Source organism: Martes martes, assembly GCF_963455335.1.
Source record: "Martes martes genome assembly, chromosome: 5".
Classification (NCBI taxonomy): Eukaryota; Metazoa; Chordata; class Mammalia; order Carnivora; family Mustelidae; genus Martes; species Martes martes.
The window spans coordinates 87985452-88012928 of NC_137892.1; the positions used below are offsets into that span (position 1 = coordinate 87985452).

Consider the following 27477-nt stretch of genomic DNA (forward strand, 5'->3'; position numbering starts at 1 on the left):
CGGATAAAGAAAATGTGTGAACATATACAATGGAATATTATTCACCCATAAAAAAGAATGAAATCTTGCCATTTGCAATGACATGGATGGAGCTAGAGTTTCTAATACTAGGTGAAATAAATCAGAGAAAGACAAATTCCATATGATATCACTCACATGTGAATTTAAGAAATGAACAAATGAGCAAGGATAAAGAGAGAAACAAGCCAAGAAATGGACTCTTTTTTCTTTTTTAAGTTGGCTCCATGCCCACATGGAGCCCACCTCACGGCAGGACTTCAACTAACCACCTTGAGATCAAGAAGCTGAGTTGAGACCAACAGTTGGTTGCTTTACCCACTGAGGTACCCAAGTACTTCCAAGAAACAGACTCTTAACTATTAAGAACAAACTGGTGGTTACCAGAGGGGAGGTGGATAACCTAGTGGGTAACCTCTTGATAACCTAGGGCAATGGGAAAGATGTAACAATTCATTCTCATTTATAGAACACATGAATTAAGAACACTGAATGGAAAATAGATGGAAGGTATAAAAATGTGATAGTCCACTTATTCACAATCTTGTCCACAGGTTTTTACTATGGAAAGGACACCAAGATCTATACCAACAGGTATTCTGTATTAAAGTATCACCACTGAAATAAATCGTTGAACTTGGTTTACCTCTTTAAAGGTTTTTCACTACACCTTCAAAACACTTGTTTCACAAAACAATCAAAAAAATTACACAAAATAATTTCTTGAGGATATAAAGTAATTAGTGAACTCACCTGAATATTTTCGGCTTCATCCTTACATTCACGAAAATCTGTGGAAGTTAATAAGGGATCTTTTTTCTCACAGCTCTCCAAACTGAGGAGCATATCCGCATAGTTGGGCTGGGGGAAGATGAGGTGACTCTTGCGCGAGTCCGCGGTGAGGGAGACCTCGTGCGAATAGGTCTGCAGGAAAGCCCGCACCCCGTCCACGCCCACGAAGTGCGAGGCCGGCACGCCCACCAGCCCGCCTCCTGAAGCCTGGAGCAGACGCGACGCGTGCCAGCGCCTCAGCCTGAGCGCCAGCAGCACGATGACGAAGGCGAGGAAGACGCAGGAGACTGCCGCCACCGCCACCACCAGATAGAGCGTGAGGTCCGCATCGTCTGGGTCGGCGGGGGTCCCGATGCTGCCCAGGTCCGCCAGGACGTCCGGGATGCTGTCGGCCACGGCCACGGTGAGCGTGACGGTGGCCGACAGAGGGGGCTGCCCGTGATCCTGCACCGCCACCACCAGGCTCTGCTTGAGCGCGTCTCTGTCCAGCAGGGCCCGCGCTGTGCGCACCTCGCCCGTGTGCAGCCCCACCGCGAAGAGCCCTGGCTCGCTGGCCTTGAGCAGGCGGTAGGACAGCCAGGCGTTCTGGCCAGAGTCTCTGTCCACTGCCACCACCTTGGTGACCAGGTAGCCGGGCTCGGCAGAGCGGGGTGCCAGCTCCACACCTGTGGAACCGTCAGTGGGGAGGGAGGGGTACAGGATTTCTGGTGTGTTGTCATTCTGGTCCACAATGAATATACTCAATGACACATTGCTGCTTAGTGGGGGGTCTCCGCTGTCCTGCGCAGTCACTCTCAACTGCAGGTCACGGAATTGCTCATAGTCGAAGGAGTGCAAGGCATACAGGATGCCTGTGTCAGAGTTGATGGACACATAGGAGGAGAGGGAAGCCCCCTGGAGAGTGTCTTCAGACAGGGAGTAAGTGACTCGAGCATTCTCCTGGCTGTCCGCGTCATGTGCAGTCACAGAGAAGATGGAGGCACCTCTGGGGTTGTTTTCAGGGATGTAGACAGAATAGGAGGACTGAGGGAAGGCAGGTGGATTGTCGTTGGTATCTGCCACGTTCATGGAGATGTGAGTTTCTGAGGACAAGGGTGGGGTTCCACCATCTGTGGCTATCAGTGTGATGTTATACACAGAGCATTTTTCCCGGTCTAGGTTTTTCGCTGTCATCAACCTATAGTAATTGTCTATTGATCTTTCTAATTTAAAAGGCAGATTTTCTGAAATAGTGCAGGTTACCTCACCATTCTTGTCGGAATCTCTATCTTGAAGGTAGAAAAGAGCAACTACAGTTCCAGTAGGAGTGTCCTCAGGGACTGAGTTGCTTACAGATGTTACAGTCACTTCTGGGGCATTGTCATTCACATCTAAAATTGTGATCATTACTTTAGCCCTTGTTATACTACCAGGACCGTCCTGAGCCTGAACTTCCATTTCATAGTAGCTGGACTCTTCATAATCTAGGCCTTCTAAAGTTGATAATTCTCCTGTATGAGGGTTCAGCTGGAATATCTGCAGAATCTTCTGAGTTATTTTCCGGAAAGAATATGTCACTTCCCCATTGACTCCCTCATCCAGGTCAACAGCATGCACCATTAGCAATCTTGTACCCACCGGCACATTCTCAGGGACAGTTGCTTGGTACTGAGGCAAAGAGAAGACTGGTGCGTGATCGTTCACATCTACCACTGTTACTTGGATGTGGGCAGTCTGGGATCGGGGTGGGTCGCCACCGTCAGAGGCTGTAAGAAGTAGGTGGTGAACTGCCTCTTCCTCTCGATCCAGCACCCTTTCCAGCACTAATTCTGGATATTTACCTCCATCATCTCCAGTCTGCACTACCAGGGAGAAGTGATGATTGGGGTTGAGCTGGTAGCTCTGGAGAGAGTTTGTGCCCACATCTGGATCCCGAGCCTCATTTAATGGAAACCGCACCCCAGGAGCTGTGTTCTCCGTTATTTTCACAGTCATTTCTTCTGTCAAGAATCTAGGAGCATTGTCATTAACATCTATTATTTCCACTTCTACTGGGTGAAGGTTCATTTTATCCATCAGGATGTTAAAGTTCACTAGGCACCTCGCGCTCTGAGCGCAGAGCTCCTCCCGGTCTATTCTGCCCGCAGTGACCAAGCTGCCACTTCGCGGATTCAGAGCGAAAAGCTGCGTCCTACCTCTGGAGATGATGCGGACTCCATGCTCCTCTAGTTCCCCGGGCTCCAGACCCAGATCCTTAGCGATATTACCCACAAAAGATCCTTTGTCTGTCTCCTCTGGCACCGAATAGAGAATATGTCCTGCCCAAGCTTCCCTCTGGGTTCCCAGGAGGATGGAGAGCAGGACGAATTTTCTGTATTCCCCACCCCTCTGCGGAGCCGCCATTGTTGTGCAGATCTTGTTTAGACGCTGGGGTATCTCCTGTTGTAATTCTGGATGCCAGTGTGTCAGCGTGGAATCTTTTGTATTCGTAAAAGAAGCGCAGAATTTAGTATAAGAGACCTGAGTTTGATGAAGCTTGGAAGAGAGTTTGTCTCAATCTGGTGTTTCTTTGTATGATAAAGCTCAGTGGTTCTGGCAGATTTCTCGCACCATTTTCCCCCTGGTTGGTGAACAGCGGCGCTCAGAGTCCTTACTAAGTTACTGCACCATATTGAAGCAAAATAACTGATTTTTCAGAAAGTTGTTCTATCCTTCAAAATCCTTCCATTTATATTTCTTTGATCTATATATCTTTGATATTATTTAAAATATATTTCAAGAAGATGAATTAATGCAACAATGTTCATGATGATCACTAATTCCAGATAATTTTTTAAGTTTTTTGTTTTGCATTTCAACTTTGAAATGATGTCGGGTACTGCCTCAGACTTCATAGAACCCAGTGAAATCAGTGTTTACAGGTAAAAAAGTGTGATTTATTTTGAAAAGGTATGTGTATATATACATAAGAAAGATGTTATATAGAAACAGTTTACATCAGAGTGTAATAAATTAACTCAATAATATTGAACGCCAACTATGTTCTACACACCATCATGTAAGACTCAGAGAGTCAAAATTTTCTTTAGAATACAGAGAGGTAATTTAATAAAGTTTTTGATTGGAGGGACTCTTAGAGATGATTTAGTCCATTGCCTTCATTTTAGTAATTTTAAAAATGAGAGAGAATTGCCTTGTCCTTGACTATATAATAGTAAAACCATTGTTGGAATACAAATATTCTCACTTCCAGTGTTCTAAGAAGAAAAAGGAAAATCATTTGCCTTGGCTGATGCTTTACGCTCAGAAAGTACGATTAGAGAGGAGGTAAGAACCCTAGCAGCAACGATCAGCTATAGAAGCAACTCATTTTGCATAGAAGGCAGGAATTTGCAGATTCTACTGCCCATGGACCCATAAGAAAGTGGGCGTTGACTACTTCTTTCATTGTGCAGTTCAAATAACCATCCTACCCAATTCTAGAATAACTGAAAAAAGGTGGGCCTCCAGATAGCCTTTGAGCATACACTGTCCTGAGAAGCTCCTTAGAGGTACCAATTGTTCCAATGATGTTAATTAAGTAAAACTGAATTGTTGATAGATCTGAGGCTACTCTTAGCTGACAAAAATAAAATTCTTTCCACAGAGTTCAGGAGAAAAGAGTTACCAGTCCTGAAATGACGAGCTGGCAAAAAATAAATTTACCTTATGGGGTGCCTGGCTGACTTAGTCAGAAGAGCACATAGCTCTTGAGTTCAGGGTTGTAAGTTCAGGCCCCACGTTTGGTGTAGAGATTACTTATGTAAATAAATAAATAAACTTTAAAAGAAAGAAATAACCTTGCTTTGTAAATTATTTAACCCCTAGGGGAATAGATAGCAGTACAAGGAGGAGAAATCAGAAATAACTTTGAAAATGCTTCTTAGCAGGCAGCTGGGTGGTTCAGTGGGTTAAAGCTTCTACCCTTTGGCTCAGGTCATGATCCCAGGGTCTTGGGATCAAGCCCCACATTGGGATCTCCACTCAGCAGGGAGCCTGCTTCCTCTTCTCTCTCAGTCTGCCTGCCTCACCGACTACTTGTGATCTTTGTCTGTCAAATAAATAAATAAATAAATAATCTTAAAAAGAGAGAAAATGCTTCCTAGCTTAGTTGCTGGAGATTTCCTAAGTAAGTAATCTATTTCTGCTCTTTGATGGCACTGTTCCAAGATATAGGCAATACTTTGAATGAACAGCTGTTTCAATCTATCAATCAATTTATAGCCATATTTGCTTTCACCAAGTAGATAACTTTTTGTTCAAAGGAGCCAATATGAGCATTACTGATTAATTCCATAAGTAGAAGTTAAACACACTATTTGTTTAGTAGTAATCTTGAACTTTGTGTTGACATAAACAAAGTCATTAAAGATCATGAGTACTTGCAGACATTTTCCAACAAAATCTGGAGTCTAGATGTTATGGTTCCCAATGTTCTGATCTTTTTCTACCTAACACTTCAAAATTCATAGGGTCATCTCACATTTTTTTCCTATTCTACTATTTTTTTAAAAAGTCTCAGTTAACTTATTACCTCTGGATAACTTTTTTGGAGCTAATTAACTGAGATCTAGATAAACAAGTTTATGAACATGCTCTGAACATAAAGCATACTTCAGGAAGTACCTTGGCTGTATTATCTCTAGTAATCAAATTTCCTTAAGTTATTCTACAACATAAATTTAAATATTAAAGATTCTGCTAGACCACTAAGGTACATTAAATATAACATAAGCCTACTATATACAATGGAAGTAAGTTTACAGTTTTAAAGGAAGTATGTTATTACTGATTGAGTTATTGGGAAGAATTGACCTTAAGAATCGACCTTCATTTTTGTACTTGCATAAAAAAATTCTATGGAAAAAATTCTGTGGAAAGTAATTCACTTCTCAGACATTAAGTTATTCATCTTCCCTTTCTTTTTCTTTTTAAAGATTTTAGTTATTTATTTGACAGAGAGACACAGCGAGAGAGGGAAAACAAGCACGGGGAGAGAGAGAAGGAGAAGCAGGCTTCTGGCAGAGTGGGGAGCCTGATGTGGGGCTTGATCCCAGGACCCTGGGAGCATGACCTGAGCCGAAGGCAGACGCTTAACGACTGAGCCACCCAGAGCCGCCCCTCTTTTTCTTTCTTTTTTTTTTTTAAGATTTTATTTATTTGAAAGAGAGAGAGAGAGCACAAGCAGGGGGAGTGGGAGGCAGAGGGAGAGGAAGAAGTAGACTCCCCTGCTGAGCAGGGAGTCAGACAAGGGGCTCTATCCCAGGATCCTGAGCTAAAGGCAGCTGCTTAACTGCTTAACCGAATGACCCACCCAGGTGCCCCAATCTTCTCTCCTTTCTTTATGGAACTTTTTACTAATGAGAAAACATTTGTTTAGAGTTCTGTTTGGGTTTCCATTCCCAGGCAAATATGCAGGTATTATTTTCTATTTCTCTCTTAAATTTTACTCCTTCCCTTTGACAGCTGCTACCTCAACAGAAGTTTGATCAGATGGGTTGTTTTCACAACGATAAACTAGCCCAATAATTTGGTAGGCTTTTCCCCCTGATGCTTCAAAATTCAGTATATACTCAAAATCTCAGACTGTTTATCTTATTAACAATGATCTATATGGTATGTAAGTCAGAGAGCCTCAGTTAGCCAGAATTTAGCAAATTCCATGACTGCTAGGATTTAACACTTGGTCAGTCTGCATGAATGAATGATTATTACTGAGAGTAAAATCTGATAGCTTTCCCAATAAAATATTTTATTTATTTAAATGAAATGATCATAGGTAATTCAGATAAAAGAATAAAATAAACCATCCTATACTACCCCAGTTAGTGATGTGGCAGTTAAGAGAATAAAATAAACCAGCCTACTATCCATAAAACAGTCAGTGAGCTTTGCTTATAAATGTTTTGTTTCCTTTTTCAAGATGTTTTGTTTCCTTTTTCAAGATGTTTTAAATCATCCAGAATTGGTGATATAAAAAAATAGCATTTACATTCTCAGATCATATGAAACAAAGCTTAATACGTGTATGAGAAAATCTGACTCCCATGACTAATATTCAAGATTCAAGTTCTTGCAAATTATTTACTATTAAGTTCTTTTTTGAAAAGATTTATTTATTTATTTATTTATTTGAGAGCATGGCTGCACACATAGGGCTAAGGGACAAAGGGATGGGGGGGAGAGAGTCTTCAGCAGACTATGCACTAAGTGTGGGGTTCAACTTGGGGATTGGCCTCAAGACCCTGAGATCACTACCTGAGCTGAAACCAAGAGTCAGATGCTTAACTGACTGCACCTGTGACACTCAGTCACCTTGTTCACTATTAAATTTTGATTAAAACCATCAAAGGATAGTATCACAAACATACAAACAAATCAGATTTGAAAATGTCTGTGACTGGAACCTCTTAGTCATATACATTTGGAATCTTGAAATAAATAATTCTACAATAACTGCTTATGTAAATATCCTAATATTGATTTAGAGAAATATATATTACCTTTAGTAACTAATTTAAGCACATCAACTCAATATTATCTTAAAGAAGACTGACAATTTCAGGTTACAAAGGAGGTTCTCATTTATTTTCAAGAGATCTTTTTCAGCTATTTATGTTAAATGTGCATAGCAAATTTAGAAGCATAAGTGGCTAATCTATTGCATTATCAGGTCATAGAATCCTCCACTTCAGGATTGGCCAAGACCTTGGCTATCGTGTACTTCAACAACTCATCAAATTCTATTATCCTCTGTATTCTGTTAACTCCAGGGCCATCAACTTACTTTTGGGAAGAGCTAATAATAGAACCTCCCACCTCCTAGGCAATCCATTTTCCATTAGAACATCTTCAGCAACAACTACAAAACAAGAACAACTCAAAATTTTGTTTTTTTTTTTTTCTACTCACCAAGCAAGTTTCATCCACACCTTTGGGCCATGATTAATTAAACTAATTATTCTTCTAATGACACCCTCCTTTCCTTAAATATTTGAATAGAGTTTCTACATGACAGAAGCCTTATTTTATCTGGGTTAAATATGCTAAATTATTTAAATTCTCATTTGAACACTGTGAATCCTGCATTCTCCCATTCACTATTCAGTCCTCTATTTTTTAGGGGTATGGCCTTGTAAGTGGACACTAATAAGCATATTTAAAAATTCACTTTCATTTTTTTAAAGATTTTATTTATTTATTTGATAGAGATTACAAGTAGGCAGAGAGGCAGGCAGAGAGAGGAGGAAGCAGGCTTCCCGCTGAGCAGAGAGCCCGATGTGGGGCTCGATCCCAGGACCCTGGGATCATGACCTGAGCCGAAGGCAGAGGCTTCAACCCAGGCGCCCCTTCACTTTCATTTTTAAATATTATCAAGCACATAGATTGCAGAAGACATTGTAGTAGGCAAGCAGCATCAGGTGCTTATATTTGTTAAAAGTCAAAATTATAATCCTGGTGATATCAACAAATACTTGTTTACTGCTTAGTTGAAAAAAACATTAATAAAATTATTTTATTATATTTTCTCAGAATTTGTGTGAGGTAGGTAAGACAAGGCTTTTTAATTTACATGTTAATTTAAAAACTGTGACTCCCCAAGATGAATAACAGATAATTCCAGGAATATTATTCAGGTTTTCTAACACCAAAGATTAGGTCTTCTCTGCTACAGACATCAATTACTTTTATCTTCCATAAAAATAATTTTTGATTCCTAAGTAGTAAAGATCACAGATCTCCATTATTTTAGAAAACACTTGCTTTTAGTTAACATTGGTGAAAAACTGAGACCTCGACCTTTAACAGAGGCTGCAATTTTTTTTTTTACATTGGAAAGAGTATCCTTTTTTAAAAAAGAGTTTATTTATTTTGGAGAGAGAGAAGAGACAGAGCACAGGGATCAGTAACTGGCAGGGGGAGAGAGAGTGAGAATCTTAAGCAGACTCTGAGCAGAGTGCAGAACCCGGGGCTCATTCTCAGGACCCTGAGATGAGGGTCCTGAGATTATGACCTGAGCCTAATATCAGAGTTTAACCCACTGGGCCACCAGGTACCCCCATTAGGAAAAGAATCTTACAGCTGTCACAATTCAGGGGAAAACAACAACAACAACAACAACAACAAAAGAGATATATGTAACCCAAAGCATGAAGATCTTGCCAGCAGGAGAAAGGTAAGGAAAATCTACAGTATACATTATTAAGAATTTTTTTCATGAAATTAGAGTACTAAGAGTACTAAGATTTAATAGAGCTCTATTGGTTAAAAAAAAGAAACTTCTGAAAATTGGCTCAATGCAAAGACTAAGAAAACTAAGCAGTTACCAAAGAAAATTTTTAACTTTCCTGTTCAAATAAAACTAATAAAAGGAACAATCTCACCTGAACAAGGGAGTCTTCCTCTTTACAAAAACCTGAATCTTCCTGAATCAAAAGAGGCTCGCTTTTCCCACAGCTCTCCTGGCTGATGAGCGTGTCCGCGTAGTTGGGCTGGGGGAAGATGAGGTGACTCTTGCGCGAGTCCGCGGTGAGGGAGACCTCGTGCGAATAGGTCTGCAGGAAAGCCCGCACCCCGTCCACGCCCACGAAGTGCGAGGCCGGCACGCCCACCAGCCCGCCTCCTGAAGCCTGGAGCAGACGCGACGCGTGCCAGCGCCTCAGCCTGAGCGCCAGCAGCACGATGACGAAGGCGAGGAAGACGCAGGAGACTGCCGCCACCGCCACCACCAGATAGAGCGTGAGGTCCGCATCGTCTGGGTCGGCGGGGGTCCCGATGCTGCCCAGGTCCGCCAGGACGTCCGGGATGCTGTCGGCCACGGCCACGGTGAGCGTGACGGTGGCCGACAGAGGGGGCTGCCCGTGATCCTGCACCGCCACCACCAGGCTCTGCTTGAGCGCGTCTCTGTCCAGCAGGGCCCGCGCTGTGCGCACCTCGCCCGTGTGCAGCCCCACCGCGAAGAGCCCTGGCTCGCTGGCCTTGAGCAGGCGGTAGGACAGCCAGGCGTTCTGGCCAGAGTCTCTGTCCACTGCCACCACCTTGGTGACCAGGTAGCCGGGCTCGGCAGAGCGGGGTGCCAGCTCCACACCTGTGGAACCGTCAGTGGGGAGGGAGGGGTACAGGATTTCTGGTGTGTTGTCATTCTGGTCCACAATGAATATACTCAATGACACATTGCTGCTTAGTGGGGGGTCTCCGCTGTCCTGCGCAGTCACTCTCAACTGCAGGTCACGGAATTGCTCATAGTCGAAGGAGTGCAAGGCATACAGGATGCCTGTGTCAGAGTTGATGGACACATAGGAGGAGAGGGAAGCCCCCCGGAGAGTGTCTTCAGACAGGGAGTAAGTGACTCGAGCATTCTCCTGGCTGTCCGCGTCATGTGCAGTCACAGAGAAGATGGAGGCACCTCTGGGGTTGTTTTCAGGGACGTAGACAGAATAGGAGGACTGAGGGAAGGCAGGCGGATTGTCGTTGATATCTGCCACATTTAGGTAGATAAGTGTTTCTGTAGACAAAGGTGGAATTCCTTTGTCTGTAGCTGTTATAGTGATGTTGTACAAGGATATCTGTTCTCGATCTAGTACTGTATTGGTCACTAATTGATAATAATTGTCTACTGATTTTTCCAGTTCAAATGGCAGACTTCTTGAGATGGAACAGCTTACCAGGCCATTCAGGCCAGAGTCTCTATCATATATTTGAAAAAGAGCAATTACTGTTCCTGGAGGCGTACTTTCAGCAACTGATCTACTTCCAGATGTAACTACCACTTCTGGTACATTATCATTTACATCCAAGATAGTTATTAAGACTTTTGCTCTGTCGACTAGACCTGGCCGATCCCTGGCTTCAACATCCAGCTCATAAAAGCTTGAGTCCTCATAGTCTAGATTTGCAGAAGTTGCTATTTCTCCAGTGGAAACATTCAAGCAGAAAATCTTTGAGATCTTTTCTGTTCCTCTTAGGAAGGAATACGTTACTTCTGCGTGGACTCCTTCATCCTGGTCAGTAGCATTTACCGACAATACTGGTGTACCCACTGGCAGATTTTCAGGAACACTCACACGGTAGACAGGCTGAGTAAACACTGGGGCATTGTCATTCGCATCTAGGACAATCACCAGAATTCGAGCAGTGCCTGAGCGGACGGGGTCACCGCCATCCACAGCAGTAAGGACCAGGTGGTGAATGGCCTCTCCCTCCCGATCCAGGGCATGTTCCAGCACCAGCTCTGGGTATTTGGGCCTATTGGCTTCGCTCCGCACGTCCACTGAGAAGTGACTGTTCTCACTGAGTCTGAATCCCTGAAGAGAGTTCATTCCCACATCCAGGTCATAGACCTCCATTAGTGGAAAACGAGAGGATGGGACTGCATTTTCCAGAATTTTCACTTCTAATTCTTCCCTGAAGAATCGGGGTGTATTGTCATTAATATCCACTATTTCCACTTCTATGGGATAAAGGTTCAGTTTATCCTCAATAAGGACGTTAAAACTCACCAGACACGGTGCAGTCTGGGCACAGAGCTCCTCCCGGTCTATCCTGCCCGCGGTGACCAAGCTGCCGCTTGGCGGGTTCAGAGCGAAAAGCTGCGACCTACCTCTGGAGACGATGCGGACCCCGCGCTCCGCCAGCTCCTGGGGCTCCAGCCCCAGATCGTGGGCTATGTTTCCCACGAAGGAACCTTTGTCCAGCTCCTCAGGAATGGAATAATGGATCTGCCTGGCCCCGGCCTCCCGCAGAGTCCCCAGAAGAATGAAGAGCACCACCATCCTGCTGCGGTGCCAGCGCTTTTGCAGAGCGGCCATTACTGGCTCCTTAAGGACTTCCTTGGGGTTACGAGTAGCGGGAACAGGTTTGCAATCACTTTTGTGCTTCTCAGAATTGGAAGTCAAGCTCCGTAAACAAGTAGATCAGTTGAGAAGCATTTTAAATTAAAATTTCTGCGCAGCTGGAGAGCTATCCTGTCTGATCTGCTTTTTTGATGGGGATATAACCCCAGTTCTCATTGTTTTCCTTGCCCGGGGTTAGTGAACAGCGACACTTAGAGTCCTAACTTAATACTGCACCATCTTTGTGAAACCATCATACAGAGAATCTTATTTTGGCTAAATCTTGCTTAGGTGTCACTGGTAATATTTCTCTCCCCAAAAGAATAAAAGAGAATATTTTGAATAATTTTAGATGTTCCCTGGAATTTGCCACTCATTTTTGTGTTATAGCTCTTAGGGCCTTGGAGAACAGAAATAAGATTACACTTTTATGTAAATCTTGAATTTTCACATTCCACCATCATTTATATTTGCCCCATTTGCATTTTTTATGATTTAAGTTCTTATTTAAATTCTAATTAGTAAACATATTGTGTAATATTAGTTTCAGGAATAAAATTCAGTGACTCATCACTTACATATAACACCCAGTGCTCATCACAAGTGCCCTCCTTAATACCCATCAACCATTTAGTCCATCCCCCTGTCCACCTCCCCTCCAGCAACCCTCAATTTGCCCTCTATAGTTAAAAGTCTTTCTTATTTGTCCCATTTCCAATAAGGGCACCAACAAAAACACATTTAGAACCAATCCACCTACTGCCAGTTACAAGTATTGCCATTTTTAGATGTCGCTATTTTATTAACACGTAGAATAAATAACCTTAGGCAATATTTCTGTATACCTTTTAAAAAATGAAAGGGGGTGCTTGGCTAGCTCAGTTGGAGGAGACTGCAACTAATCTTATTTTTTTCTAAATATATTATTTATTCACTTGAGAGAGAGCATGAAAGAGGGGAAGGGCAGAGGGAGAAACAGACTCCTCACTGAGCAGGGAGCATAACCCAGGGCTCAATCCCAGGACCCAGAGATCATGAGTTGAGCCGAAGGCAGATGCTTAACCAACTGATTCACCCAGGTGCCCCAGAGACTGCAACTCTTGATCTTGGGGTTTTGAGTTTGAGCTTCCTGCTGGGTGTAGAGAGGACTTAAATGAATTTTTAAAAGTTTTAAAAAATAAAAACATGAAAAGAAAGTGAAAATATATTGACTATAATGACAAAAATTTATATTTATATATTATATACAAAACAGTTTAGGATTAACTGCATTGAGACTAAGTAAACCACTTAATTGCCTACATTTGTGTTTAATTATATATTTATAATATGTTTCCCAATGACAGTATGATACTAGTGTATCAAAAGTGTTTCAGGATATATGGCTTTATATTTAATAAAAATTTCAAGACCATCACAAGGCCACTTCCCGGGAAAGACTGCAACACAGATAAATGAACAAAAAATTCTAACAATCCCCCCATGTGATGCCCAGAAAAATCAATAAAACACAATAAAATCAGGGCATACTTAACCTGTATACGTTTTACTTCTATCATAATTATTGACCTTTAGTTACAATTATGGAAAGAAAGGGTTTTGAAGCAACTCACCTGTTGCAAACTGACTGAATTAGAAGTCATTTGGGGATCTGCATTACTGGTACTTTCAAACCAAGAGGCTTCATTACACAGAAGATCTTGTGGTGGAATATTTTCAGGCTTTATATTGAGAAATTTAAACTCAGTCTTTGAGGAATGTGAGGCAGCACATAAATTGTAAGAATAAGGCAAAGTCCCTTCGCTGAAGTTGGGGAGAACCCCAGATTCGGTCTTGGAGCAGACATTAGTCTGAAAGCAACTCCAGGAGGCAGGGCTGGAGGAGCGGCGCAGGCTCAGGGCAACCGCCAGAATCACCGCGAGGAGGAACAACACAGAAATCAAGGCCAAAGCCACCACCAGGTAAAACTGCAGCTCAGCCTGGGGATCAGAGGGCTCAGGGCGGTCGCTGACATCTGGCAGCACCTCCTGCAAGCTGTCGGCGAAAACCAGGAGCAGCGTGGCCGTGGCCGAGAGCGGCGGCTGTCCCCCATCCCGCACAGCGATCAGCAGGCGCTGGCGGGCCGCGTCCCGGTCGCCCAAAGCACGCGCCGTGCGCACCTCGCCCGTGCGCAGCCCCAGGCTGAAGAGTCCCGGCTCGCTGGCCTGCAGCACGTGGTACGACAGCCAGGCATTGTGTCCCGAGTCGGCGTCCACCGCCACCACCTTGGTGACCAGGTAGCCGGGCTGCGCGGCGCGCGGCACCGTGTCGAACAGCGCCGAGCCGTCGGGCCCCAGCGCCGGGTACAGCACCCGCGGCGCGTTGTCGTTGCGGTCGCCCACCAGCACGCGCAGGCTCACGTTGGCGCTGAGCGCGGGCGAGCCCTGGTCGCGCGCCTGCAGGGTCAGCTCGAAGGCGCGCAGCTGCTCGTGGTCGAAGGCGCGCTGCGCGACCACCACCCCGCTCTGCGCGCCCACGGACACGTAGGATTCCAGCGCCCGTGGCTCCAGGTCGCTGGCGACGATGGAGTAGGAGACGCGACCGTTGGGCCCCAGGTCGGGGTCGGAGGCGCTGACTTGGGCGATGGAGGCTCCAGGAGGGTTGTTCTCGGCAATGTGAACCAAATATAAAGGATGTTTGAAAACTGGCGCGTTGTCGTTGACATCGATTATGTTCAAGGTGACACTTCTGTTGGAGGAGAGAGGTGGCTTTCCCCTGTCTGTGACTGTGATGGTGATATTGTATTCTGGAGTCTGTTCTCGATCTAGGGCTCCATCTGTGACCAACTTGTATGTATTTTGTGTATCTTGAACTATCTTAAATGGGAACTTTCCTTTTAGTTGGCAGAAAACTTCACCATTAAATCCAGAATCCAGGTCATGTGTTTTGATCAGGGCAACAACAGTCCCCAGCTCAGCATCTTCTTGAATATGTTTAGATTCAGAATCCAAGGTTACCTCAGGAGCATTGTCATTTTCATCCAAAATATCTATTTGTATTTTACAGTGGGCAGTGTGTCGTCCACCATCCTTTGCTTCCACCCCAATTGTGTAGCTCTCTCTCTCTTCAAAGTCCAGTTCTCCACCAGTGGTGAGTTCCCCTGTTTTACTGTCCAGCTTGAACAGCTGTCTCACTACATTGCCAGTGTTGATGAAAGCATATGTGATCTCAGCATTGACCCCCTCATCCAAGTCAGTGGCCATCACACTTAGTACAGAGGAGCCCGTGGGCAGGTTCTCTTGAACAGTGGCCCTATACACATCCTGGGTGAACACTGGTGGGTTGTCATTTGCATCTGCCACAACCACCCTTACCTGGGTAGTGCAGCTTCTTGCTGGGTCCCCCCCATCCACAGCGATGAGGACCAGGTGGTGGCAGGACTGCTCTTCCCTGTCCAGGGGAGTCTTCACTACCAGTTCTGGGTACCTACTGCCATCTGGGTTCTCCTTCTGAATCAAAGAGAAGTGTGGATTGGGGCTGAGGTAGTACTGCTGCAGGGAATTGACACCTACATCTAAATCTTGAGCGGATTCCAGGGAAAAAGTGGCTCCAGTTAGGGCCAGTTCACTGATTTCCAGTTCAGTGATATTTTGGTTAAAGGTCGGTGGGTTATCATTGACATCCTGAATTACCACACTTATATGAAAGAAGTTCAAAGGCTTTTCCGCGACCATTTCAAATTCTAGAACACACGTTGACTTCTTGCCACAAATCTGCTCTCGGTCTATACGGTCGCTCACAAGTAAGTCCCCGTTCTCAGTACTCACTGTAAAGAATTTCTTCTGTGCACTAATCCGCAGGTTTCGGGTAGGCAAATCTTGCATGCCAAGCCCCAGATCCTTGGCGAGGTTGCCTACCAGTGAGCCCATGGCCAGCTCCTCGGGAATAGTGTAGCGGACCTGCTCTGGGAGCACCGGACAGAACAAAGACAGCAAAAAGAGAAATGGCATTTGTCTCTGCCCAGCCGGGCCCTTCTGTCCCAAGCGGTCTCCCATTCCAATTTCTGCGACGTTGCCTTTCTGATTCCAAAGAGGTATGATCGCTAAATGATCCCAAGAACTCTCTGAGCAGGAGTAACTCCTTGATTTGTCTTGGCAGGCAGATTCTCTGACAGGTATCTCGGCGGCAGAGAACCGGAGAGAGAGTGTCCAGTTACCGCGGTTCCGCCGTGGGGAGGCGATTGCTTTGAGTTGGGAGAAGCTGATACTACGCTCAGTACTAGCCAACAGCGGCACCCCGCGTCCCGGCTGCAGAACTGCAGTAGTGGTTACTAAATGAGCTCCAAATCAGGAGTAGGTTAAAAGAAAATTCTACTGTATCCTTATACAGATACTCATTCTTCCAATTTTACAAGGATTTTTAACATCTTAAATATTTACTATATCTCCGATCTGGCGGTCATTTTATTTGAATTTGAACTTTACCCATCTAAATCAAGTGAGTTTTACTCCCCAAAGAGCAGCGGTAACTTGCTTGAAGATGTTTACTGACATCGTCATGGTTTTTGTTTCCATTTTCATAAAATGATCATGATAACTTCTTCCCTGTGCTCCTTAGTAAAACTGAAGACCAGATGAAATGATATGCAGAAAATGACACAAATCAAAGTACTGGTGGTGGTGAGGGCAGAAAGTGTAATATGAAAATTCTTGAAATGTCAGCTTGATAGTATGATTATTCCACTTGTTTCTTTTCTTCTAACTTACAAACGTTACAAATCTCATAGCTTTTAGTTTTAGCCTATGTTTCACTTCCTTCTATATTATCATTACCCTGTTACCCCAAACTAGACAGGTAAGCAGAGATTGGTTGTCCGTACAAAATAAAAGTATGGTAAGAATCAAGAAACTCTCAAAAAAAAAAAAGAAGCAAGAAACTCTCTTTTCCTTAGTTTCCAAGCGTCTATGTTTAACTGACCATGATTTTAAAACTATCCACTGATTTTATTTTTTCCACACTACACTACCATTGTCTTTAACTGTATTGTTTCTTCTCAAGTCACTTAGCAATGGTGAGCTATTTGAAATTTGGGAATGAAGTATGAGTCCTTATAATTATATATTCTAAAGAAAGAATCTATGTTGTCCCCAGATCACGATCAGATCATCCTAACTCTTTGTACTGACATTCTTTCCATGTCAATGTTCATGTTTCTGATAGGTGTCTTATAGGGTTTTTTTTTTTTAAGATTTGATTTTTCAGAGAGAGACAGACAGAGAGCACACAAACAGGGGGAGCAGCAGGGAGAAGGAGAAGCAGAAGCCCCACTGAGCATGGAACCAGATACAGGACTGGGATCATGACCGGAGCTGAAGGCAGATGCTTAACCGACTGAGCCACCCAGGTGTCCTGGGGCCTTACTGTTTTAACTCAATTTCTAAACTAGAATCTTCATAAAGAAAATTTTTAAACCTATACAATACATTGTAATTCTACAACTTAGCAGGTAGGTAGCAATGTTGAACTCATAGTGGAATAGCATTAGACATCTTAAACTACTCATTGTATTCAGGATTCTAGACAGAAACTCACCCACATATCTACTTCATACAAACATAAAAAACATAGACTCAAGACTTCGCTCCAAAACATGACTGAAGAAGTGCCTTTCCAGCATGTTATGAACACTTGAAGGAGAGTTATCTTTTCAGAGCACATAAGAAACTAAAGATTCAAATATGTAAACAATTATATAGTATATATAGCATATATGCTCAGAGTATTATATCAAGCATTTTATTACCTAAAGTCTATTGAAGTTTATAGAGGTTTAAGAGGTATTTTCCATTGCATGAAAAAGTTAACATAGGACACATATCTAAAATGTATAACCTTTTCTTTAAACTGTAATGAAAAAAATATTTGTTATAAAATATAATGGAAAAGTGAGTTTTCATGTAGGAAGGAATGATCTCAGTCTCCATCAAACAGATTCTCATTACTCTTTGGATGCATTCACTATTCAGCGAAACTGCACATTTTACACTGCAATCAGATATATCCACATATAAATATAACTGGATCTCCTTCAGTATATAAATATCAGATCTCCTTGAAGTAATTATTTAAAAAACAAAAATCAGGTGGTCGTAGGTTTCCACATCTAACAACAAACCCTTGTTTGGTCAGGTAATGTAGCCTACCATCCCACCATAGTATTTTATTGCTATTTCTTCCATTTAGTCCACTTTGCAGCTGATGAGGTTGTTGAAAGTACAATATTTGAAAGATTAAAAATCTTAAGGAGAAGAATCTGAAAATCAACTTCAGTAAATCAGATGTGAAAATGAAGAGGGCAGTTCTTCCATTACACAACAAACACTCAAGAATTTGAGACCCATAGACCTGCATTTCATTAAGAAAAATTATTTAAGAAGAGCATATCCCTGAGAAATGAATTTTAAAATTTCAATTTTTTATGTTGAATTGATTTTCCAAGTACAAATCTTAAGACTCTACTAATAAAGCAGAATTGTACCGACATATGCATAGATGCAAACATTCAAGTAGATACTGATTCTGAAAAATGAAGAGGTTATCTCTAACCAGAAGTGCCAGGTGTAGGGCATTTAATGAATGTAGCAGAATCTAATTCTTTGGAGATTTTAAACTATCACAGAATAAAGTGGAGTTTTTAAGATTTCTTTATTTTTAGAGAGAGCTTGTGGGGGTGAGGGTGTGAGGAGCAGAAGGATAGAGAAATCTCAAGCAGACTCCCTGTTAAGCCAGGAGACCCAAGCAGGACTCGATCCCATGACCCCAAGGTCCATGACCTGAGCGCAAATCAAAACTCCCACACTTAACTGACTGAACCACCCGGGTGCCCCAAATAAAGTACAGTTTTAAGGTTCCTTCTCACTGATTTCTTATCTCAACAAATATACATGTAATTATAGTAATTACACGGGTTAACCCCAAATTCCCTGACTTGAGAATGCCACAGACTATAAATTTAATCTGTTTTTATGATTTTTTTTTACCATGTTGAAGTTTTCTATATTCTTCCATTGACTTATTAAAATAGTCCAAATTATTTCCTTTTGCAAACAGCAGGTATACTAAAATATCAGTGCTGTATACCATCCTTTCCAAAACATATTCACTATTGGTGTTCACACAAATATCCAAAAGAGAACATTATATCTAACAACTTGGACTAATCAAACAACTCTTCTATTAACACAGTAACAGTTCTAGTATAAGAAAGTTTTGACTAAAGTGATTGTGATTACTTTCTTTTAAGCCTATGGATATCAACTAGACTGTCTTAAAATCCACGTATTGAAAAAAGATATTAAACACAAAATATAACTTGAAAACAAATGGAGACAGCATCATTCAATTAAGTCGATCTCTAAATGAAACGTACAATGATTCAGTATTTACATAATTAACCGATTTTGAATGTGGCAGATAAACGATTAAGGAAACAAATGAAAAAAAGCTACAAGCAACCTTACTGAAAAAGAAATCTCACCGGAACAACTCCTAGTTCTTCATTTACATTTATCTTCTCAGATACCAGAAGAGGCTCGCTTTTCCCACAGCTCTCCTGGCTGATGAGCGTGTCCGCGTAGTTGGGCTGGGAGAAGATGAGGTGACTCTTGCGCGAGTCCGCGGTGAGGGAGACCTCGTGCGAATAGGTCTGCAGGAAAGCCCGCACCCCGTCCACGCCCACGAAGTGCGAGGCCCGCACGCCCACCAGCCCACCTCCTGAAGCCTGGAGCAGACGCGACGCGTGCCAGCGCCTCAGCCTGAGCGCCAGCAGCACGATGACGAAGGCGAGGAAGACGCAGGAGACTGCCGCCACCGCCACCACCAGATAGAGCATGAGGTCCGCATCGTCTGGGTCGGCGGGGGTCCCGATGCTGCCCAGGTCCGCCAGGACGTCCGGGATGCTGTCGGCCACGGCCACGGTGAGCGTGACGGTGGCCGACAGAGGGGGCTGCCCGTGATCCTGCACCGCCACCACCAGGCTCTGCTTGAGCGCGTCTCTGTCCAGCAGGGCCCGCGCTGTGCGCACCTCGCCCGTGTGCAGCCCCACCGCGAAGAGCCCTGGCTCGCTGGCCTTGAGCAGTCGGTAGGACAGCCAGGCGTTCTGGCCAGAGTCTCTGTCCACTGCCACCACCTTGGTGACCAGGTAGCCGGGCTCTGCAGAGCGGGGCGCCAGCTCCACACCTGTGGAGCCATCGGTGGGAATGCTGGGGTACAAGATTTCGGGGGCATTGTCATTCTGATCCAGGACGAGCAATCTCAGTGACATGTTGCTACTAAGTGGAGGGTCTCCACTGTCACTGGCCATTACCCGCAGCTGCAGGTCTTTAACCTGCTCATAGTCAAAGGAGCCAAGAGCATACAGGATTCCTGTGTTGGAATTAATGGAGACATAGGAGGATACAGGCATTCCTTGAAAGGTGTCCTCAGTCAGAGAGTAAGTGACCTTGGCATTGTTGCCACTATCAGGGTCATGCGCAGTCACAGATAAGATTGAGATACCTCTGGGATTGTTTTCCAGGATATAGGTGGAGTATGAGGTGTGAGGGAAGATGGGAGGGTTGTCATTGATGTCTGCCACAGTCAGGGAGATCTGGGTTTCTGTAGACAAGGGTGGGTTTCCAAGGTCAATGACAGTGACTGTGATGTTATAATCTGAGATCTCTTCTCTGTCCAAGACTTTTGTTGTCAATAAGTGATAGTAATTATCAACGGACTTTTCCAATTTAAAAGGCAAATTCCTGGGGATAGAACATAGAATCTCGCCATTCTCTCCAGAATCAGCATCGTGTACGCTAAACAGTGCAATTACGGTTCCAGGAGGACAGTCTTCAGAGATGGAACTAGCAAGAGAGGTGAGGATCACTTCTGGGGCATTGTCATTCACATCCTGTACTGTGATCAGCACCTTAGCGCTTGCCAGAAGAGCACCCCCATCCTGAGCTACCACTTCCATGAGGTAGAACCTGGATTCTTCATGATCCAGTGATTGCAGAGTTGAGATTTCACCCAGGTTTGAGTCAAGTTTGAAAGTCTCTGAAATTTTGTCTTCCTCATTGCGAAAAGAGTATGTTAATTCCCCATTTATTCCCTCATCTGGATCCGTGGCGGTTAGCGTAAGCAGTCGAGTGCCTACCGGTATGTTCTCTGGTACACTCACTGTGTACTCGGATCGAGTGAACAAGGGCACGTTATCGTTTGCGTCAAGGACCATCACACGTATGTGCATAGTACTAGAGAGTATGGGGTCTCCTCCATCTAAAGCTGTGAGGAGGAGGTCGTGGACAGCTACTTTCTCTCGGTCTAAGGGCCGTTCCAGTACAAGCTCCGGATATTTTTGTCCTTCAGCTCCACTTTTCTCCTCCAGAGAGAAATGCATATTGCGGCTAAGCTGATAACTCTGGAGGGAGTTCACACTCACATCAGCATCTCGAGCGAAGGGAAGCACTAATCGCGTTCCAGGAGCTGCATTTTCATTAACTTTTACTTTTATTTCCTCATCCCGGAAACGCGGAAAATTATCATTAATATCTATTATTTCTATTTCTACTCCGTACATCTTCATGTTATTCTCAACTAAGATATTAAAACTCACCAGACACGGCGTGCGCTGAGCGCAGAGCTCCTCTCGGTCTATCCTGTCCGCGGTAACCAAGCTGCCGCTTCTCGGGTTCAGAGCAAAAAGCTGCGTCCTACCTCTGGAGACGATGCGGACTCTGCGCTCCACCAGCTCCCGGGGCTCCAGTCCCAGGTCCTTGGCGATGTTTCCCACGAAGGAGCCTTTGTCCAGCTCCTCCTGCACGGAGTAGCGGATCTGCTCAGCTCTGGCTCCCCATAGCGTCTCCAGGAGCAGAAAGAGCAAGAGCGGCTCTATGCAGCCCCAACCCCTCAGTGGATCCGCCATTGCTTTCTCTCCGACCAGTTTTCTTAGTCCTAATTCCAGCCTGCTGTTTCCTTACTTCTTTCAAGCCAAAGGGAACATGTTACTTGACAGAAATGCAAGCCTATTTCCTAAAACTTCTCCGGTCTGTTTGGTGCGGAAGGAGCAGGGAGGTCGTAACGCAACCAGCTTTTCCACTTTGGTGAACAGCGACGCCCAGAGTCCTAACCAGTTACTACACCAATTCTGTTTTATTTCATAAATGTTTATTTTTTATTTCTAATAATTTTGCTGTATCTTTAACCCATTATCAAGTGACATTGTTTATATTTAATTCTGAAATAGCAAGTCTTCAACAAACCTTGAGATCAACATAATTATTAGATTTTTTTTTCCTTAGGAAAGTTTTAATTAAGTGCCACTGAGCCTATGTCCTTTACTTACCTCTTACCTATATTAAGTCCATTAAATCTGGATATTGGAATTCTTAATTTTGTAGGTTTTAAAATGTCATCTTTTTATTAGGATATATTTATTAAAATGTGTCCACTGTGCAGAAGAATGTCAAGAAACAAACCTAGCTCCCATTGCACTTTTGCAAAAATGCCTACTGATTCAAGCAAATTGTATTAGATGTCATAAAAGAAAAAATAAAGGGGCATTTTGTTACTTGTGAGGACTTTGAGAAAGTTCCCAGATTTTCACACCAAGTATTTGGCAGCTACACTATATCAGACTAAGAGTTTGAGCTGGGTTAACTACACATTATCTACATTTTTCAATTACCATGTCTAAATTGGAGTTAGGCATTTTACAGTGACAGACTCTTGGGGAAATCAGTATAGTGACTGAAGGAAAAGGCTTTAGTTCATCACCTATGCCGAAAAACATGTCCAGATACTTAGTGAGAAGGCACTGAGTGGCCTTCCTATATTGAGAGAGATATTTAATATTATCACCTTCAAATGGTACCAGGGGGAAAAATGTCTCATGATTGGGAAAAGAGGACATTACAGAGAGTCAATTAAGTGAGAAAAGCAATTTTTACCTAATGACATCTTCATAGGAAAAGGAAGAAAATGAAGACATTTTATATCTATAATTAGAAAATTCAAAAAAGGTTTTAAGTAAACAATGTGAGTACAGTTTGCAAAATTTTTTCAATGTACAATTTTTCATAAAAGCAATCTGTTACTATGAATGAGAAAGATTTCTCCCATTTAATAAATACACTCATAAAACAGACACTGCAGACCTCAAAAGTTGCCCTTCCTTTAAAAACAGATCTGAGATATCAAGACACTTAGCTTGAAAAGACACTTAGAATGCTGTCTACAATTCATTTCTACCCATGCCCTGATGATGGCAAGCCATGACATTGAGTAATTTTTTTTCTTTTTTTGGTTCCCAGTTTTCCCAAACTAGCAACACAGATCTCTTTACTATGAAGTGCCATAATTCTAAGAGGAAGTAAAACTAAAACTGGAGTAATAAAGACCCTGAAGGTGAAAGGAATAGCTTAGTTCCTACAGTAATAACATTTCAGAGGAAAGGAATATAAAGATGAGGAAGAAAGATAAGTATTTCATGTAATACAGGCCTGTAGTTATGGACAGATTAATCTCCTGTATCAGACAAAAACATATGTTAGGGATTTGGTTAGATACAACTAAGATAATTAAGGCAGAAAACTGCTTAAATTTAATCCACAAGACAAAATATGAAGTTGAGACTTAAACCCCAGTTCAGTGGTTTGTTAACAAACACTGACACCCAAAGTGAAAATAAGTCAAGTAAATTAAAGCTCACCTTTAAAATAACATCTGATGCAAACGGGACCCCAGCGCCTTCATGATTTGTGTTTGGTTCCCAAGAGGCATCTTCACAGAGGAGATCCTGAGAGGGAGTCACTTCTGGGGTGACAGTAAGAAAATTAAACTCTGTCTTAGCTGATTGTGAGGCCACGCACAGATTGTAGGAATAAGGCAAAGTCCCTTCACTGTAACTGGGGAGAACCCCAGGTCCGGACTTGGAACTGAGATCCTGCCGAAAGCAGCTCCAGACAGCGGGGCTGGAGGAGCGGCGTAGGCGCAGAGCAACCGCCAGAATCACCGCGAGGAGGAACAACACAGAAATCAAGGCCAAAGCCACCACCAGGTAAAACTGCAACTCAGCCTGGGGATCAGAGGGCTCAGGGCGGTCGCTGACATCTGGCAGCACCTCCTGCAAGCTGTCGGCGAAAACCAGGAGCAGCGTGGCCGTGGCCGAGAGCGGCGGCTGTCCCCCATCCCGCACAGCGACCAGCAGGCGCTGGCGGGCCGCGTCCCGGTCGCCCAAAGCACGCGCCGTGCGCACCTCGCCCGTGCGCAGCCCCAGGCTGAAGAGTCCCGGCTCGCTGGCCTGCAGCACGTGGTACGACAGCCAGGCATTGTGTCCCGAGTCGGCGTCCACCGCCACCACCTTGGTGACCAGGTAGCCGGGCTGCGCGGCGCGCGGCACCGTGTCGAACAGCGCCGAGCCGTCGGGCCCCAGCGCCGGGTACAGCACCCGCGGCGCGTTGTCGTTGCGGTCGCCCACCAGCACGCGCAGGCTCACGTTGGCGCTGAGCGCGGGCGAGCCCTGGTCGCGCGCCTGCAGGGTCAGCTCGAAGGCGCGCAGCTGCTCGTGGTCGAAGGCGCGCTGCGCGACCACCACCCCGCTCTGCGCGCTCACGGACACGTAGGACGCCAGCGCCCGTGGCTCCAGGTCGCTGGCGACGATGGAGTAGGAGACGCGACCGTTGGGCCCCAGGTCGGGGTCGGAGGCGCTGACTTGGGCGATGGAGGCTCCAGGAGGGTTGTTCTCCGCAATGTGGACCAAATAGAAAGGCTGTTGGAAAACTGGCGCGTTGTCGTTGACATCTGCGATGTGCAGAGTGATGTTAGTCCTGGAGGAGAGGGGCGGCTTTCCCCTGTCCGTGGCCAATACAATGATGTTGTATTCTGGAATCTCCTCCCGGTCCAGAGGCCCATCTGTCACTAGTTTGTAATAGTTCTTCGAGTAAGATTTCAGCATAAAGTCGGCCTTTCCCAAGATTTGGCAGTAAACTTCTCCATTTTCTCCAGAGTCTCTATCCCTTGTTTTTATTAAGGCAATCACTGTTCCTGGTGGTGAATCTTCTGGCAGGGGAGTAAACACTGAAGTGATAATCACTTCAGGTGCACAATCATTCTCATCGACAATTTCAACTTGGATACTGCAGTGCGCCGCTAGATCTCCAGGATCTTTTGCTTCTACACTGAAAGTGTAACTATTAGCAATTTCAAAATCAAAATCATCCTTTGTCGTGATTTCTCCTGTTATTTTATCTAAGTTAAAGAACTGTTCCACTAGTTCATCCACATTATGAAAGGAGTAGGTGACCTCTGCATTGACACCCTCGTCCTGGTCAGTAGCTGTTACTTGAAGCACGGAAAAGCCTCGGGGCACACCTTCCTGCAAGCTGACCTTGTATATGTCCTGGATGAACACTGGGGGGTTATCGTTAGCATCAGTCACTTGGATTTGGATCTGAGCGGTTCCGCTTTGGGGTGGGTCCCCACCGTCCACAGCTGTTAGAACCAATTGATGGATATTCTGTTCTTCTCTGTCTAAAGAATGTTTCAGAACCAACTCAGGATATTTACGTCCATCTGCAGTCTGTTTCTCTGTGAGATCAAAGTGCTCATTGTCATTAAGATGGTATCTTTGCAGTGAATTTGGACCAACATCTGAATCCAGGGCCGGGTCCAGTGGAAACGTTTTACCTGGCTTGGTGGATTCTACAATTTTTAATTCAATCTTATTCTGTTTGAATAGCGGGGTGTTGTCATTTATATCCTGCACTATTACTGCTACATGGAAAATATTTAGTGGGTTCTCAGCAACAGTATCGAAATCCAGAATACACAGAGGCTTCTTTCCGCATATCTGCTCTCGGTCTATTCTGTTACTCACAAGTAAGTCCCCACTCTTAGGGTTTACAGTGAAATATTCTTTCTCCGCGCTAACCCGCAGCTTCCGGGCTGGCAAGTCCTGGACACTGAGCCCCAGATCCTTGGCGAGGTTTCCTACCACTGAGTTTTGGGCCAGCTCTTCTGGAATTGAATACCGGATTTGATTCGGGAGAGCCCCGCGGAACAAAGACAGCAGAAAAGCCAACAATACCTGCCGCCACAGTGCTGGGCTGCTCCTCTCTGTGCTCTGCCTCATCCTGTCTCTCTCCACGGTGGCTCTGCTTTTTGGTCGGGAGGAGAAATAAGTCCTCCTTGGATGGCAAAGCCCAAATAGGGTCTCTCTTCCTGCTTTTGTTTTCTGTATCTGAATCTTTACTGGCTCCTCTAAGTGGTTGGTTAGAGCAGGAAGTTACCCTCTAAGAGGCTCCCAAGAGCTTCTTCTCTCACTTTTTTGACCTACAGCGACACCCAGAGGTTTTCCGTGGAACCGTACCAATTGCTTGTAAACGTTTTGCAAATATATTTCTTTTCTGAATTTAGAGAGACTATTTGTTTTTAAAATGGTATATATTCACATAGCTCCAAACTGAAAAGGTACTTACAACATACTGTCCTCCTCTCTGCTTTCAACAATACATTTCTCCCAGGAGAAATAAGTGTTACGTTTATTTGTGTGTACCATTACAGAGATGTTTTATACAGTGCAGATTTTTACAAATGTTATCCTCACTTTAACATGTAAGTATACAATATAATATGTCTTGCATCTTGCTTTTTTCACTCGTTATATCTTGAAATTATTTTGTGTCAGTAGATAAAGAGCTTTTCCATTTATTTCTTCCATTATATTGTTGTACAATAAGTCACATAACCAGAAATAACTATTTTCTAAAAGAAACCCAGTGCCCATTCAAACAAAAATACATTTTCAGTGTGACATTAGAGTAAAAATTATCTACTGCTCTCTTAGACATTTAAAGTATGTTTCACTCTGATTCTGGAATGTATTCCTAATGCCAGCATCCAAATATGCTTGACACAGTTTCAGGTCAATCAATATTTCCAAATTTTATTTTAAAGCTTCAGTATTTTAAATAATCTCCCCAGAATCTTTCTCAATATTATTTCCTCTCTCCTTTCCCCATGCCAGCTAACTGCATCACATGATGATCTGTTTTTCTATGTATCACAACACAGTTTCCTACAAAGACAAAAGCATTTAGAAACTAAAATGCTCCTTTTGAATGAATTGAGGCATTGCCCACAATCTACTGCTACAATTCCCTGCTATCTAACACAATCTACTGTTACAACTCCCTGCTATCTAAAGAGCACTAATTTGTGTGGCCCTAGACATTCATGAATTCTTAGTTAATTCACAGAACTTAAGGAAGGCACAAGGAACAAAAGTGTTGCATATCCCTCCCACACAAAATATTTCTCCCATATCAGATCATCCCAGAGCTATCTCAGAGCTAACCGAGAGTAATTTTCAGGAACAGGGATGAGGCCTACTTAATAAGTAGGATAAATCATATCAATTCAGAATCCAAGTTACCTAACCTTTATAAGTGACTCTCATGATGATAAAGGAAAGTTTTGAAAGTTATGTTTTCCTTAGAAATCGAGAAGGATCTCACAGTGATGCCATAATAGAAAATTATTTAGAAATTATTAAAATTACTCCTTCAGTCTACTTGAAGATGAATGAAATAAAATGGGCAATATTTTTGATAATCACAGAAATGCACAAAGGAATCATACATAGTGACTGCTAATGCATCTCAGAAACTGCAACAAAATACTTGAAATACTTCAATTGAGCAGCTATCTCCATTAAAATTATATCTAAAAGTTAATACTTTCTCCAGTATTTATAAGTTGCCACTGTTTAATTATATATGTTTTTAAGATTTTACTTATTTATTTG

At 43.7% G+C, this 27477-nt stretch overlaps 3 protein-coding genes across 7 annotated transcripts in view; all 3 read right to left on the reverse strand.

Annotated features, from left to right (window-relative positions):
• Window positions 1-27477, reverse strand: part of LOC308343026 (protocadherin gamma-C4) — a gene marked incomplete at its 5' end in the record, with an annotated part of 174801 nt that overhangs the window by 127510 nt on the left and 19814 nt on the right. The window contains one exon of one of the 5 annotated variants that reach the window (XM_080803844.1): window positions 19177-21597. The exons of 2 other annotated variants lie outside the window; for them this stretch is intronic. In XM_080803844.1, coding sequence (XP_080659970.1) covers window positions 19177-21597 — 2421 coding nt within the window. Of the gene's footprint in view, window positions 1-771; window positions 3208-9212; window positions 11637-19176; window positions 21598-27477 lie in introns of those variants that run through there. 2 more of the 5 variants (XM_080803843.1, XM_080803835.1) reach the window with 2 other exon arrangements.
• Window positions 13242-15694, reverse strand: LOC308342612 (protocadherin gamma-B3-like; the record flags this gene model as incomplete). The annotated part of the gene is given in 2 exon segments (XM_080803206.1): window positions 13242-13256; window positions 13259-15694. Coding segments are annotated over 2 exon segments (2451 nt in total).
• On the reverse strand, window positions 21974-25803 carry LOC308342613 (protocadherin gamma-B2-like; the record flags this gene model as incomplete). Its single annotated transcript, XM_080803207.1, has 1 exon — window positions 21974-25803. The coding sequence occupies one exon, from the start codon at window positions 25801-25803 to the stop codon at window positions 23275-23277; it is 2529 nt and encodes an 842-aa protein (XP_080659333.1). The 3' UTR covers window positions 21974-23274.